This window comes from Mytilus trossulus, chromosome 5, assembly GCF_036588685.1.
Source record: "Mytilus trossulus isolate FHL-02 chromosome 5, PNRI_Mtr1.1.1.hap1, whole genome shotgun sequence".
In the NCBI taxonomy this organism is placed as follows: Eukaryota; Metazoa; Mollusca; class Bivalvia; order Mytilida; family Mytilidae; genus Mytilus; species Mytilus trossulus.
In genome coordinates this window covers 43,002,887-43,019,678 of record NC_086377.1, presented here as the reverse complement: position 1 = coordinate 43,019,678, position 16,792 = coordinate 43,002,887, and the positions used below count along the sequence as shown (strand labels likewise).

Sequence of the window (16,792 nt, the reverse complement as noted above, 5' to 3'; positions counted from 1 at the left end):
GTTGTGTTATTAAAATTTGCTGTTACAAAATATTAGAAATTAAGGAATGATTGATTGATTAATTGATTGTTGGTTGCTTAACGTCCAGTGGCAAATATTTCATGCATATTCAGGACGAGAACATGTTAACAATAAATACAATAGGTAGGTAGTTGTAATAGAGGCCATCTAGGATGATGGTCGGGGAAATTTGGACTGCCACTGGAAAATGAGGGTATATTGGATAGGGACAGAAATTTTGCCTTGCAACAGGCCACCTACGGACCCCTCAAAGAGTTGTTGCATGGGTTGTTAACATGCAAAGAGCGTGGCACTCTCTTTACACGAGGCATCGGATTTAACGTCCCCCTTCAGACCGGACATGACTGCGAACTTATACATCCCGCACAGCCAAACGGACGCCCCACTTCGGCAAGCGTTTTACTGCCGGTCGGGAGAAGACCAAGTGACCATATTTCTATACCCTTGGGGGTTATTAAGGAATGTATCTCCCTCATGCAAAGCTCTGATTCCTTTAACGAATTTGGCTATACTTTTTGGACCCTTTGGATTATAGCTCTTCATCTTTTATTTAAGCTTTGGATTTCAAATATTTTGGCCACGAGCATCACTGAAGAGACATATTTTGTCGAAATGCGCATCTGGTGCAAGAAAATTGGTACCGTTGATTTTATTACTACCACTGGGTCGATGCCTCTGCTGGTGGACTATTAGTCACCGAGGGTATCACCAGCCCAGTAGCCAGTACTTCGGTACTGGCATGAAAATACGGATTTTTTTGTGTTATTAAAATTTGCTGTTACAAAATATTAGAAATTATTATAAATTAAGGAATGTTTCTCCCTCATGCAAAGCTCTGATTCCTTTTACGAATTTGGCTATACTTTTTGGACCCTTTGGATTATAGCTCTTCATCTTTTATATCAGCGTTGGATTTCAAATATTTTGGCCACGAGCATCACTGAAGAGACATATTTTGTCGAAATGCGCATCTGGTGCAAGAAAATTGGTACCGTTGATTTTATTAGACAAGGTCTAGAAAAAGAACGTGAGAAAAGAAAAGAGCAAAGGGATCAATTGGTAGATGTGTTACCTGAATTTCACAAAACCAACAAATTGATTGATTGTTGGTTGTTTGACGTCCAGTGGCATCGGATTTAACGTCCCCCTTCTGATCGGATGTGACTGCGAACTTGATACATCCCGCACAACCAAACGCACGCCCCACTTCAGCAAAACCAACAAAAGAAAGTTGGACTATGATATTTTGACAAATAAAAAAACAAAGTTTGCAGGGAACTCAACATTATCAAATTCTGAGATCAGGAGTTTTCTAGGGTTAGTTAATTTTGTTGGTCGTTTCATACAAAATCTAGCAAACTATAGCAGAACCACTACACCGCTTGCTCCACAAAGAGACAAAATTTCAATGGGGACCAGAACAAGATGATTCTTTTGAAAAATTGAAGAAAGGTCTGGTTATTTCAACTTGAAAGCGAAAACTCAATTCCAGATGCCAGCCCTGTAGGCTTAGGTGCTGTTCTAGTACAGAAACAGAATTTACGAGTACAAAGTCATATGCTATGCAAGCAGAAGTCTCACAACTATCGAAAGGAAGTATTCGCAAACAGAATAAGAGGCGTTAGGGTAAGTATGGGCCTGTTAAAGATTCCATATGTATTTACAGGGTCAGGATTTTCAGTTGCTAAAAGATCATCGTCCGTTGGCATTTATATTCTCGCCTAAGTCTAAACCATGTGCTCGAGTTGAAAGGCTGGATGCTTAGAATGCAACAGTTTAAATAGGATGTGAAATATATTCCAGTATATTGTATATTCTCTATCACAGTTGTTAGTGGTACCAAAAAATTGCATTGCATCCAGAGAACATTAACAAATTGAAATTTCAGTATCAGTACAAGCAACGTCAATCTTTTTTTACCTGTATAATATTTAACCTTTATCATCGAGTACCATAGGAATATTATGAATTAATTCGATGATAGACTGATTGCCATATATTTTTCAGTAGGACATGTCCAATTTATTTATCAAACATTTCCAACTTATCATAATGCTCATGAACGAAAGCTAAGATACTTTTAAAGTAATGAACAACCAACGTCAATTTTTTTTTACCTGTATGGATAGGTAGAAATAAATTTAAAAAAATATTTCATTAGCAATTAAAGACGCATATGAGTCAACTCGTTGATTGACTAATTAGCATATGTTTTTCAGTAGAACGTGAACACTTTCCATAATGTGCCGAAATAATTAAAATAAATTTACCTTTCAAATAATGAAACACTGTGTAATGATAACGTCAAAGTTATTTCTATTTACCTGTGTTTATTTTTAGTTACCTGTATGACATGACCCGTCATGTTTTATTTGAGACAATTCCATATAGTTAAAATATCAACGTGACGTGTTTCAAAGTGCACATCTATATGAAGTTGTGCAGTTCTTATTATATATTTTAAAAAACGTACTTAAGGAAATTGCATTAATACCTTGCCACGCAATTACACATTTTACACATACCCCTTTCCCACGCGATTACACACTTTTACACATACCCCTTTGCCCCGCAATTACACATTTCTACACATCACAGTAAAATCGGTATTACTCTAATTTAAAGGCGAAAATAATGAAATTGTAAAAAGAAACGAGTTGCTGAAAACTTCCCCTTTGTTTTTAATAAAATTTTATGATCGAATAACGTTCAGTGTACGATATTTTTGGAGCAGACGACAGCTGTAGCAGATATTTCGGAAACAAAATGTCCGCCGTTTTTCACTGACGCTGACATGTCTGAGCAAAACAGCTTATACTCTGATGAGGGCAGTGACGACAATGAATTATCAAGTGGGGATGAATGGCTGGAGAATTATAATGCTGAAGTCGATCATGATTCCCCTGACAATACACCCGTGGTATCAGATGAAGAGGCCAATGACGAGGACGATGCAGCTCCCGAAAATGCAGAACTTGTTTGGAGAGAAACATACGAAGAACTTGACATAGACCCCTTTATTCAGATCACTGGTCCATCACACAATCTGAACCCTAATGCCAGTGAGCTTGAGTATCTCAAGCTTTTCTTCGACGATAATATGCTTGAGAAAATTGTGAGCCAAACAAATCAATATGCAGCTCAAAATGGCCCCGACCCACTCTGGAGTGATACCACCCGGGATGAGATTTCGGCTTTTATAGGTGCTTTTTTCATAAGTTAATATTATTCAAAATAATTTAAACTATATTCCACACCTTTCAGAGTTAAAATTTACCAGAAAATCCTGTTTGCCAGATATATATCTGGTTAAATATTTGCACATACTATGTACATAAAAACACAGGCAAAAATTCCAAATTCACTTCAATTTGCCATCATAAACCTTTGCAAAGTTGAATAGACTTACCATAATTAAAGAAGAACATATACATTCCAAAGATAATAAACTAGCGAAATATAAAAATCATTTACATGCGGTTTTTAATGCAATTACACTAAAACAAAACGTCAACATGTACACGTTAGAAAAACAAAACAAAAATGTCAAGGACGTAAAATGACGTCAAAAAAATGTGTGTCACATGACGGGCACCTGTCAATACCAAAACAAAATTCCTAAAATAAGAAAGGTCACATAGCGCGCATTTTGTTTTAACTGTACATTGTTGTACATTGTTGTCACGGTAAATAAAGATCTGAAAAATTCTGAAAAGAAAAGTAAATGCTGTATTATTAATACGCAACATGTACTTTATTTGGTAATTTATGTTGAAACTGGAACTAGTATTTCACGTATATTTTTTCAGGGATGCAGATATTAATGGGAATAAACCAGCTTCCTGATTATTCCTTTTACTGGTCCAATAATAAATATTTAGGGAATCAGGGGTTTAAAGAAGTCATGTCAGTAAAACGGTATGAAAAGCTCAACCAATATATCCATTGTAATGATATAGAAACTGATGTCCCTGTAGACCAACCTGGGCACGATAAGCTCCACAAGATACGCCCTCTTATTGATTCATCTCTCCAAAACTTCGCAGCACGATACAACCCAAATAAAAACCAAGCCATTGATGAAGCTATGGTGGCTTATAAAGGAAGATCGGTAGCCAAACAGTATATACCATCAAAACCCACCAAATGGGGATTCAAAGTGTGGATGAGGTGCGATAGTAAATCTGGATATTGTCACAAGTTTGATATTTATATGGGAAAGGAGACGGCTGTTGATAGTACAAAGGGTCTAGGACATCGTGTTGTGGAGAAATTGGCTGAAGATCTACATCATAAAAACCATCATTTGTATTTTGACAGTTACTTTACCTCAATACCATTATTGCAAGATCTGTTAAGCAATGGAATATATGGATGTGGAACCATTCGACAGAACAGAAAAGGCTTTCCACAAGATTTAAAGAACGCCCCGAGGATGCAAACTGGCCAGTTTGTAGGAAGACAAACAGACAATATGGTGGGCGTTGTTTGGATGGACAAGAAACCAGTTAATGTTGTGGCTTCCCATGAGTCATTGATTGAGGTAACCACATCATCATCATGAACTCATCATCATCATCATCATCGTCATCATCATCATCCATTGTCGTCGTCGTCATTTTATCATTATTACATCATAAATATCATCATTATCATAATTACGTCCTTCTTTATCTGATCTTTTTTCATATATTTCTCATAGTTAAGTTATAACAGGTTCTTCTTTGGGGACCCTGTGTAATACTTTAGATGAGGATATTACCCGTCCCCATCCTTATTCAGGGTAGTTTAAGGGGTAATTGGTATACGCAAACGGAACGGCATGGTACGCAGTTTTCAGGAATTTAGTATTAAGTATTCAGTACGCATTAATTATAAAAAAAAGTCTCCTTTTTACTTTTCTTTTGCAGACTAGCACAGTGTGTAAGAACGAGAAGATTACAAATAGTATTAAAATTTAATGATCAATTCAAATTTTATTTCAGCCTTAAATGTCTTAATTATGAAAAGTATGAAATAAAATTATTTATTTTTCCAGTGAATAATTTTTTTTGTAGGGAAATACTTGCCAATGTTTTTTTTAAAGTTTTTATAGTTAAATGATTTTAATTATTTGTAGGTAGATACAACAAACCGGAGACAGAAAGATGGGACAAATGCCCGCGTTACAAGGCCGCGCGTAGTTACAAATTACCAGGAAAATACAAATCAAACCATAGAATGTCTATACAGAAAGTGTGAAACAATATCTAATTTGGAAATCCACTGTTAAGCATAAACGTCCTAAATCAAGCTCCGCCAGGGGCCACCTTTCTTCGCAACAACTCTTTCGAGATTCAGGTTGGGACGCCTGTGGTACTTGCGGCTGTAACTGGTTAAGCTGCATTTGCAGTTGAAGCTGCGGTTCCAAGTTTTGAACATGCAACTTTTAACTGCTGCTTTTCCGGGTCCTCTTGTGACGTGACGGGTGTTAATGTCGTGTAGGCACTTGGTCAGGCGTAGACTGGCTTGGCGGCTGTGCAAACGGCTGCAATAACCTTTCCGTCAATGTACAGGTTTTACCAGTCGAGGACGTGTCTTTGTCAGGTGTAGTCCCCCGTGAAGCTCCATTTTCCATGGTTGTTTTTGCCGCCGATAACGGACTAGGATTGGTTGGCATCAAGTTAATGGATTCCGGTATCGTTGATTTCACCTGTGTGACTGGGATTTTTGACAAATCTTTTTCAGTTCTCTTGCTCCTAAGAAGTCATTCGTTCTCCTTCAGAATATATTTTACGCAATTCTTTACCTTTCTAACGTCAAGAAGACTAGTCCGCTAGATATCAATCAATCTGGTTTGCCTATCAGGACTTTTCTAACTGTCTCGTAGTTGTTAAGACGGACCTGTAACTTTGTCGTAGTTTGGCTTTGGGTGGGACGTTTTGGCTGTGAATAATAGAAATGAAGTTTCTAACATTTTAATATGCCGCAACGCCGACGTCATGTATTATAATTAACAATACAAAATAATATATATACAAACATAACAAATATAGATACAGAATAATTGAAGTTTCCATAATATGTATATAAATAAGCGGTTGACCTTATGAGGTTTCATCTTAAATTATGTAAAGAAGTTGTCCATTTAAACTTGATAATAGAAGGATAATTTATGTTTTAGTTTATTTAATTATATATTGCATTAATTGTTTATCTGATATCGACACAACTTTGCATAAACATTTAAACCAAGTAATTTAATAATTTGAATTAACTTTGCTTTTGAATAAATAATAATATAAAAATACTTTATCTGTATCGAGTACTCAGTTTACTGCTTAAAACTTAAATAAAATAGTTGAACTAACCTGTGAATAATAGAAATGAAGTTTCTAATATTTTAATATGCCACAACACCGAAGTGCCTAGCGTTGGACGAAACAGTTTTATATAGTACTTGTGGCACTATAAAACCAATGGCTAAAGAGGAACTAATTTTTATTCAGTGCCTAGTTACAATCTGAACTGTCTTGTTAGGGACAGTTCTTTTATACATCTACAAACGTGACTTGAATTTAGAAAGAATGTTGTTTGTTTCTACCTTTGACAGGTACTTACTTTTAAAAAGCCCAAAGCCACAAATAAAATGTTTCTAAAAAGTGACCATTACTTTTGGCCTCGTATACTTTACGTTAGGTTAATTAAAGTAATTTGTTTTTGGCCTCATATACTTTACGTTAGGTTAATTAAAGCCAAACTATTAAAGTCTAATTAAATACGATGACCACACGTTGCTGAATGAAAAAGCAATTGTCATAAACTTAATATCCCTTAAGCTAAAACATTTACAAATAGAAAGTCACGTTTGTAGTTTAACAATAATACATACATTTATAAACTTTAGAAATTATATTTAATAATTTCAATACTTTCGATCACTGCATAGTGTTACATACCCCCAATGTTCTAGAAATATAGCATAAATTTCTTTGCTACAAATATAACACTACAGGATCGAAAGATACCTAAAATAAAGAATCAATACACAAAACCTGAAATAAAACATAAATATATATATTATATAAATCAATCAATTGATAAATTTTACATAATTGTTCAATTTATTGTCAAAAGTTCTATGCTATCATTCTCCATCTTCCATTTTCGTCTACCATTTCTCCGTCCACGATTTGTCCGTCCACCATTTTTTCCGTCCACCATACCTCCGACATCCATTACTCCGATATCCTTACTCCGACATCCATACTCTGACATCCTAAACTCCGACATCCTTACTCCGATATCCATACTCCGACATTCTTACTCCGATATCCATAACTCCGATATCCATACTCCGACATCATTACTCCATCATCCACAACTCCACCATTTGTATATACAATGTATAAAGAACAGTTAATTGTCAAGTTTGTATATATATGAATAAATATAAAGTCAGTATATGTGATCGTATAGTGTTTTAAAACATTGTTCGTTATAATCGAATAGTACTTCAGTATTTACACGTTGTGTGTTATGCTATTACTACAATTTATATTCGCACTGTTTGTTCTGCTAATTTTAGCAGTGGATATAAATTATTAGCCACTTCTTCCTTTGAGTTGTCTAACATTGGTGCAGAGGGAACATCTCTGGAGGTGTTAACATCACCCTCGGTCTTAGCCGACACCAGTTTACTCACTCTGTCATACTTAGGGGCGACATTCTGCATCCTGCAACCACTTCCTCGTTTGACTTAACAAGGTAACTTATTTCTATATTTACATAATAAATCCTGCTGCTGGTGATAGTTGCTGAAATCCTTGGAGGTTATTCTGGTTGTTTTGCCACTTCTAAGCTTCATCCACCGGAAATCGTTTTCCTCCTCTACCACTTTTTATATTTGGTTTTGGTGTTGTTTTGGGGTTTGACTAACTCAACTTGGTTTAGCAAGATGTTGGATGTTGGATGAAACTTTGTATGATAGGCAGATAACAGCAGATAATGCTGTTCGTGTTTTCAGAACTTGATCATACCACAAGGGTTTCAGTAATTGTCCGGTTACCTTTAAATAAAAACACAAAGTTTTGTTCAGTTGGATTTTACAGATCTGTTTTGTTTATTATAATACAATACTAAACATCAAATTAAAATAGAAATAAAAATAGTAATACTTAACAAATACAATAAAGTTGTAAGTACATCAAATGGCATTGAACAATTTAAGTTTTCCGTTAAATTGATCAAATTAAACGAGTACATCGTTTCTATTTTCAGATAACAGTTTTCACGTATTTCAAAAAGTTCACAGTTCACATTTTATTGTCTCTGAAATGTTTCTCGTATCATAGTAAATATTATTCATGTATATTGTTCATTCCCTGAAAATGAATTAAGTATTAAAGTACCTGAAAAATAAATCTAATTAGTATTTCAAGTCATTTTATAAACTTTACATAAAATGTTAAATTTGATTTTGAATTCTAAAAACAATAGAGATTGTATAAGAACAAGTGAGAACCACCACCACTTGATCACTGGTTTTTCCTAAAAATAATGATACACATATAAATTATCATAATATTTTTTTTTATCTGACCTTTATCAATTCTGAAAATGGTACGACAGTCCTGAATAGAATGTTTTTTTTTTGTTTTCTATTGTAGTTTTCGAATTTAATTATCAAGTCTTAAATGCGTATCCGGTGCATTTTCCTTGCATTGTTTAAGATTACTTCTTGGTGGTAAACCCCAAAGAGATTGGATCGTTTTAACCATCCAATGGCTTTGAAATTCTCCACCGTCCATTTCTTCAGATGTCCCTGATATGTTAGATTATGAACTTCGGCAAATTGTTTCCGGCGTCCAATTATCTCTGCGAATTTTGTGGGTAAACCACAAAAATTGTCGATAATAATTGGATCCGACATGTTTATCAGCTTTGTATTGCGTGGAATTCTTTAAATAGAGGTTCCCTGCTCTCCTTTCTCTTTCGTTCTAGTATTTCCCTCCAAAAATTGGTCTTAAAATATTTATATATGTGCCACACTGCTAAACTAGGTAATAATTTCCACATAGAAAGGGGTTCTAGCTGGGCATAAATTTCTTCATTGTCTACCAATTTGTAAAATGAAAATAAGTACTAGTTTTATTACATATTTTATAAGTTTAGAAATTCTTAAATGATTTGCATCCTTCATACTACCTATAAGCCTACATAACTAATACCTATTAAAGCCCTCACTAAATTTTGTACATGTTCCTTAGATACTGATTTTGTTTCATTAGCCCCAATATCAGTAGGTTTCTGATTATTTTTTATTTAAACACTATTCACAGACATGTTATCTTCAATGTCGTAAATTTCATATGTTACAGACGAAGAATGAGTGCTAGACATGTTATCATCAATGTCAGAGACGTCATAATCGGAAGGCGAATTTTCTACTTATAATTGTACCATGAAATATTTGCCACTGGACGTTGAGCAATCAACAATCAAATAATCAATCCCATTGCATAAACAATGTACACCATTGCTTGGCTGATTGTTTTTTTCTGTAATTTTGTTAGTGAAATCACATTAGGCATTCTCGCAGCCTGAACCAATGGTTAATTATTATCAGCCGGATTTGAATTTAACAATGTTAAAAATTTGAATAATGAGCATAAGACGTTGTTGGCGGACTTGTATTTACAGTTGGAAAGTTATAATTAAATTTTGGTGGTACATTAGAAACCTTAGGTACAAAGTAAAATTTATATTTACTTCGAGTCTTGCTTCATAACTCCACTCTGCTCCTCCTGATTCTGTTTAGTTTGCTTTCGGCACTGGCGCTGCAGCTCCCTGGTCTTCTGGTTTGTCCAGATTGTCACTGTTATCTTAATGTTTTTCCTCCGTTTCTTCTTTGGGTATACTTTTCAGGTCCTTCGCTATCGTCCCTTCTCCAACTTTGGTTCCGGGTACTGGTGATAACGGGTGAAATCCTTGGAGGTTATTCATGTTCAGGCTCCTTGTTCTTCTGATTGTTTTGCCACTTCTTAGCTTCATCCATCGGAAATCGTTTTCTTTTCCTCTACCACTTTTTATAGTTGGTTTTGGGGTTGGACTAACTCAACTTGGTTAAGCAAGAGGTTGGATGAAACTAGTATGATAGGCAGATAACCACTAATGGGTAGGCTGTTCGTGTTTTCGGGACTTGATCATACCACAAGGGTTTCAGAAATTGTCCGGTTACCTTTAAATAAAAATAACATTTATCTGGACAAGTGCAACTAAACTAGGATTACATTAAACTTCAAACTTTGAACGTTCGAATGTTCACAAACTGTCTTTAACGTTGAATTGTTCGAATGTTCACATACTGTTTTTAACGTTGAATTGTTCGAATGTTCACAAACTGTCTTTAACATTGAATTGTTCGAATGTTCACAAACTGCCTTTAACGTTGAATTGTTCGAATGTTCACAATCCGTTTTTAACGTTGAATTGTTCGAATGTTCACAAACTGCCTTTAACGTTGAATTGTTCGAATGTTCACAATCTGTTTTTAACGTTGAATTGTTCGAATGTTCACAAACTGCCTTTAACGTTGAATTGTTCGAATGTTCAATAACTCATTACTTTCGATCACTGCATAGTGTTACATACTTTCGTTAGCAATAAACTGAGGTCCATTTAAGTTATTTGTTTAATACTTTTGCTAAAAGCTTATAATAATTTCTTGATAAATTTCCTTTTCTCCTCACATTTTTTTTGTTGGAAACACCCAACTGACCGCTATTTAACATACATGGACATCACATATGTTGTTTGATGTATTATTTAACTATTCGTAACTGGATAAGGTTCAATCCATATATCAAGTGACGTTGACCAGGTTTCTTGGCGAGACGTTAAACTTTTGGTATCGCAAAACCATTTGCTGCTCTAAACATATTGTCACTAAATTTTCTGTCACTGAGAAGCTTTCGGCAAAACACCTTTTTCAATTTGGGAAATACTGTGCCATTTGGAATGTTGTATTTCATGCTTCTTAAAATTACCGAAAAGTTCATAATTGCCATTTCAAACTATACTGCGTCTTAAATTTGTGTGGTGAAGTAGTATCACATTGTATATTTTTTCAAAAAGTTCTGGTTATTGATGTGGTTTCCTGTTCAGTGATACCTTAAACCGGTGATTCATGGACTCACAGTTATTGTTTGTCCAGAGTCTGTTAGAGTCATAAATGCGATAGGATTGATTACATTATTGAACAAGCGGTTTTTAAGTCTTGTCTCATAATAATTGGTAAAACACGGAAAGCTGTTACAAAGTTCATTGGACTTGGTGTCGAAATCTATGATGTCATCGAACCCCTTTTTTCCGACACAAAGGAAACGGTATGACAGTATTTCTAAAGGTAAAAATTAAAATATCTGAAAAACGGATAGCAAAATTCATTCCATTTGCTACTTTTAGACTTACTGTCATACCATTCCCCTTGGTGCCTATATATTCTTTCCGTCATAGCAATTTAAGATTCGTCAGGTAAGAAAATTTCAGTAGGGCATTTTCTTAACCCCAACTTTGCTTTTTAATGTCAATTGTCATTTATTATCCGTTGCTTCTTCTGGTATACTTTTCAGGTCCTTCGCTAAATTGATGAGAGAATGGAACACCATAGAGACAATATGAGACACCCTTTTGAAGTCCATGATGTGTTGATCAAGATTTCATTAAAATTTTCTGTATAGTTAAGAGATGATAGAGCTAAATTCATTGCAGTGAACTGACCCTGATTTTGCCGCTAATTACATAATAATTGATTACATAATGATTGTATAATAAAATTATTGCATTCATTTAAAAGATTAATCTTTTATCTATCCATATATATATCTCTTTTATTATTTTCTATGCATTCATAAGAAAGTTACAGCATTTAAAAGGTTAGTGATTGGAAGTAAAACAATCTTTGTATTGTGCTACCTTAATAAAGTACCAGATTAAAAATTAAAATAATAAAAAAATTCTAGTTGTTAAAAATCATAACTAAGACCGTCTTAATAAGTTTCTTAAGCTATTTCACTGATATACAAATGCCTTCATCTGTATATCGATGTAAAATTCATAAAAACTGTTATTTCCTTAAAATAACTCCTGAAATTTAGTATTTTTTTTTTCATTTTTTCATTTTTTTTTAATGTACATTAACCTTTATATGTATACAATTTTTTTTACATCTTACTGACATGAGATCAAAACCACCACAGTTCTTATTCTTTATAAGATAAGATAATTTTATTAACCAATCATGGTGCCCAAAATTTGAGCTATACAATCAAATGAATGAATTACAAAATAAAGCACAGAAAATGATTACAGAAAATGATTAGAATGATTAAAGTACATTTAGACAACAAAAAATAAAAACAACAACACATGAATACACATTTACACTAATTAACCTGATATAAACTAAGTTATTAACAAAACATAGTTGTTATGGGTGCCACTGTGACCTGGAGAAATAACATAATTCTTTATAGTACTAGGTCTATGGGAGACAACTCCTGATCAATTTTATTTCCTATAATTATATATCTATCTATATTTTTCTTCTATTTATTTCTTTTTTTGTTTTTTTTTTTTTTTTAAACAACAATATTTTCTATAATTTTCTTTCGTTCTTCAAAAAGGGAGTGCAATAAATTAGATAAGTTTGAAGTTACAAACAAATCCTCAGATGAAAGAATCCAAACAAATTTCATTTCATCAGATAATCTTGAAAAATTTTTGAATTTGGAATTTAAATTAGATAGATGTTGAGATCGAGTATCTTTTAGAACAGGACATTTTAAAAGAAAATGTAGTTCGTCTTCAACTGCGTTCTTACATAGCTTACACTTTCTGTCTTCAGCTTTAATCCCAAAATACCTCCCTCTTTCGATTTCAAGATCATGACAGCTAGTTCTAAATCTTGTGATTATTTGCCTGTCTTTTTTTGAATTCATTTTTAAATATGGTTCAAACATAAAAATATTTTTAAATTTTCTGTAAGTTCTTAATTTATTGCCAGATTGTAAATTAGTACACTTCCCAGAATTGCTTATATGCCCACTGTGAACTTTCTATGTTTTCCTTCACACATAATTTTTTGTAATTCTCTATATTTAACAATTATACCTGTTCCCAGATAATTTTTTTTAAATTTTGACCATTTCATTGAAATGAGATCTGAACTACCACAGTTCCCGTTCTAATATGCATGCCCACTGTGGATATGATCTAAAACCTGCATTAGCACTCATTTACTTTTTGAAGGTATTCTGCATTTTTGAATCAACAGATTCACAGACACACCTGCTCAGGAGTACCCCTGATGCCAAATTAAAGCCATATTCAACACTTCTATTCATTCACCAGAGCTTAAACTCTCTATTACAGTAGCCTTTACTTTTTCATATACAATGTAATACATATGGCAACTTGTAATGCATTTACCCAGGGAGCATGAAAATAAAATTACTTCACCAATAATTGCATAATTTTAACTTACTGTAGGTTCTCTAGATATCATCATTCCCTGATTTTCTCTTTTTCTCTCGTCTCCTACAATCACTTGATTTGTTAGACTATCGAAAAGTCAAGTTAGTCAGCAACCCAACAAATTAGACAAGACACACAACAACGGCAAACAATGGCTGAACTAGTAAACGTTTCTTTATTACCGATCAAGTTACAATCTGGACTGTCTGAGAAAGACAGCCCTTTTATACATCTACAAACGTGACTTGAATTTAGAAAAAATGTTGTTTATTTCTACCTTTGACAGGTACTTACTTTTAGAAAGCCAAAAGCAATATATAAATATGTTATAAACGGTGGTCATTACTTTTGCTTCCATAGCTAAGCATTGAAGTTCATTTAATACAAAGAAATAAATGTCAATTAACTGACCACTACACGATGACCACCTGCCAAAAGTATAGGTAGTATACAAAAGTATAGTATAAGTCACGTTGTAAAACAATTCTATATCTGCAAGTTAAGCTTTAATACATATTATATCTTTACTGTCCATTTGAATATAAAATTATATTTGAATATTTAAAGTTATTATATAAGCACTGCATAGTGTTACAGATTTGGCATTTGCCAATTCTATGCCAATATGACAAAGTCTTATTAAGTCACTAGATTCTAGTTCCTTCTTCAACATCTTTTCCACTTTGGCAATGGAAACAGAAAAACTTTTTTCTAATCGTTTTTTTAATTTCTAAACACTTAACGTCCTTAAATCCTCCTCCTCTTAAAAACTATGTAGTTCATCATAATGAATATCATTATTATACATCATTATAAGTTCTTAATACATTTCAGCACTAAACTCTGATATTTCTTTGTCCAGCAACATGATTAGAAATATATATAGCAAGTAATTAATCTACAGATAAACGATGCTGAATGATCAAAGCCTGTGATCAAACTGACACCAGTCCTGGGAAGTTCTTATCTATATAGGAACATGTGTAAATCATTTAGAATAGTTTCTATAGCAATCGATCACTTGCAGGTTCTACAGAAGTTTCATATCATACCTTTTTACAATCATTTGGCTTTAAATTGGTAATTATTGCGTATTGCCTACAGATCGACAATTGTTTGCAGTAAAATTTTGCGTGAGACTTTGAACTTGTGTTATTTAATTTCAAATTAATTTCAAATTAATATATGAAGTTCAGGATTTCTATATTTTTTGTTTATCTAACATTGCCTGTAGGGGGAATTAATTTTCACATACCTGTGTAAAGCAATTAATTTGTTTGTCAATTCTCCAATCTTTTTGTTTGTTGCTTAACTTAAGTGTTATGCAAGGTCCAATACAATAATTGTGAAAGGTTTGACTCTGGATTATAACACAAATGTTCGACTACTAGTATATTATTAGTGTTAAAAATATATAATTTCAAGATTACTTTATTATTGATTTAAAACTGCCTGAACGAGTATAATTTTTCAAACACATGAAGGAGGTCATGCATTTGTCAATTGTATCTTCAGTTCTTGTGTTTATACTACTTCACTGACGAATCCATATACACACAACTAATTAATTTCATGCATCGGAATATGGATCCAGACAAATAAATTTGGTGTTATGAATTTTTCAACTACAATATAACAACTTTTATTAGGGACGACATCAAAAGTTAATGAAGATAAAAAAAAAATCAGTTTTTTACTGACCCCATACCCCCGTCTTCACTTTATGTGGGAAAATTGATTTTTCTATATGAATAAATGTAAAATCGATTTTCGATTAACAAAACTTGCAGTAATTTTAACCCCCTTCCCACCCCAAACTATTTGATTTTTTTTTTATCCTACATCGATCTTCTGATGTCGTCCCTTACATTATTTACCGAATTGCATGTTATTCGTGAATTTAAATGAAACTGAGCAAATGGGTTTGATTGACACTTTACTCAAAGGCAATCATTAATTTGTAATTCAATCAAACCATCAAGGGTGACTGGAGTATAGAAATATGGTCTCTTGGTCTTCTCCCGACTGGCAGTAAAACGCTTGCCGAAGTGGGGCGTCCGTTTGGCTGTGCGGAATATAACAAGTTCGCAGTCACGTCTGGTCAGATTGGGGACGTTAAATCCGATGCCTCTTGTAAGGAAAATGTCACGCTCTTTACACGTTACGAACCCTTGCAACAACTCTCTGAGGGGTCCATAGGTGGCCTGTTGTCAGGCAAAATTTCTGTCCCTATCCAATATATCTTCATTTTGCAGTGGCAGTCCAAATTTCCCCGACCATCATCCCAGATGCCCTCTATTATTTCAAGACCTACCTATCTGAATATGCATGAAATATATTGCACTTGACGTTAAGCAAGCAACAATCAATCAATCAATCCCATTGCATAAACAATGTACACCATTGCTTGGCTGATTGGTTTTCTGTAAATTTTGTTAGTGAAATCACATTAGGCATTCTTGCAGCCTGTACCAATGGTTCACGATTTAAAGCCGGATTTGAATTTAACAATGTGGAAAATTTTAATAATGAGCATAAAACGTTGTTGGCTGACTTGTAAATAAAGGCAACAGTAGTATACCGCTGTTCAAAACTCATAAATCCATGGACAAAAAACAAAATCGGGGTAACAAACAAAAACCGAGCGAAACGTATTAAATATAAGAGAACAACGACACAACACCGAAACGCAACACACACAGAAACTGACCAATCATCAGACAAAACACCACGAGAATAACAAATATAACATGAAAACCAAATACATGTGAATTTGGGATAGACAAGTACCGTGCCACGTCTTATCTTGTAACAGTTGGAAAGTTATACTTTAATTTTGGTAGTATGTGACTACGTTGTTGTTACTGGAATGTTTGATACCGTGCAACAGGTACTGTTGCTGAAACTGGCGAGGATGCCGAAACGATTGAGAGTGACGGAAGACTGGTCCCACTGGCGGAACTTACTCACAGACTGGTAGAGCGAATACAAACGAAGATTTTCAGTATGGATTTTTATTTTCACTTTAATGAACGGATGATGTCAGTTCAAAAGGCTGACTCCGACTGAAGAATTACCTTCAGTCGAAACTTTATAAAGATAGACAATGTTTACAGAGTGCCAAAGAATTAAGATTACATAATAATTAAGTTGACAAATTTTACAAACATAAGTTTAACACTTTAAAGTAACAATAGACCGTAATTGAAAAAACGGATTAATGTCATTGTCATCTTGCATGTCCTGGACAAGAACT

The 16,792-nt window shown here is 33.9% G+C and overlaps 1 protein-coding gene across 1 annotated transcript; it reads left to right on the top strand.

Annotated features, from left to right (window-relative positions):
• The first annotated feature begins 2,521 nt into the window (after positions 1 to 2,521).
• On the top strand, positions 2,522 to 4,585 carry LOC134717966 (piggyBac transposable element-derived protein 4-like). The gene is made up of 2 exons (XM_063580468.1): positions 2,522 to 3,224; positions 3,831 to 4,585. Exons 1-2 carry the CDS (start codon positions 2,816 to 2,818, stop codon positions 4,583 to 4,585), a joined length of 1,164 nt encoding a protein of 387 aa, XP_063436538.1. The 5' UTR covers positions 2,522 to 2,815.
• Positions 4,586 to 16,792: the final 12,207 nt, after the last annotated feature.

Coding starts and splice junctions, on each gene's coding strand:
- LOC134717966 (XM_063580468.1), top strand. CDS start 2,816: ATGTCTGAGCAAAACAGCTTATACTCTGATGAGGGCAGTGACGACAAT. Junction 3,225..3,830: donor TGAGATTTCGGCTTTTATAG/GTGCTTTTTTCA, acceptor ATATTTTTTCAG/GGATGCAGATATTAATGGGA.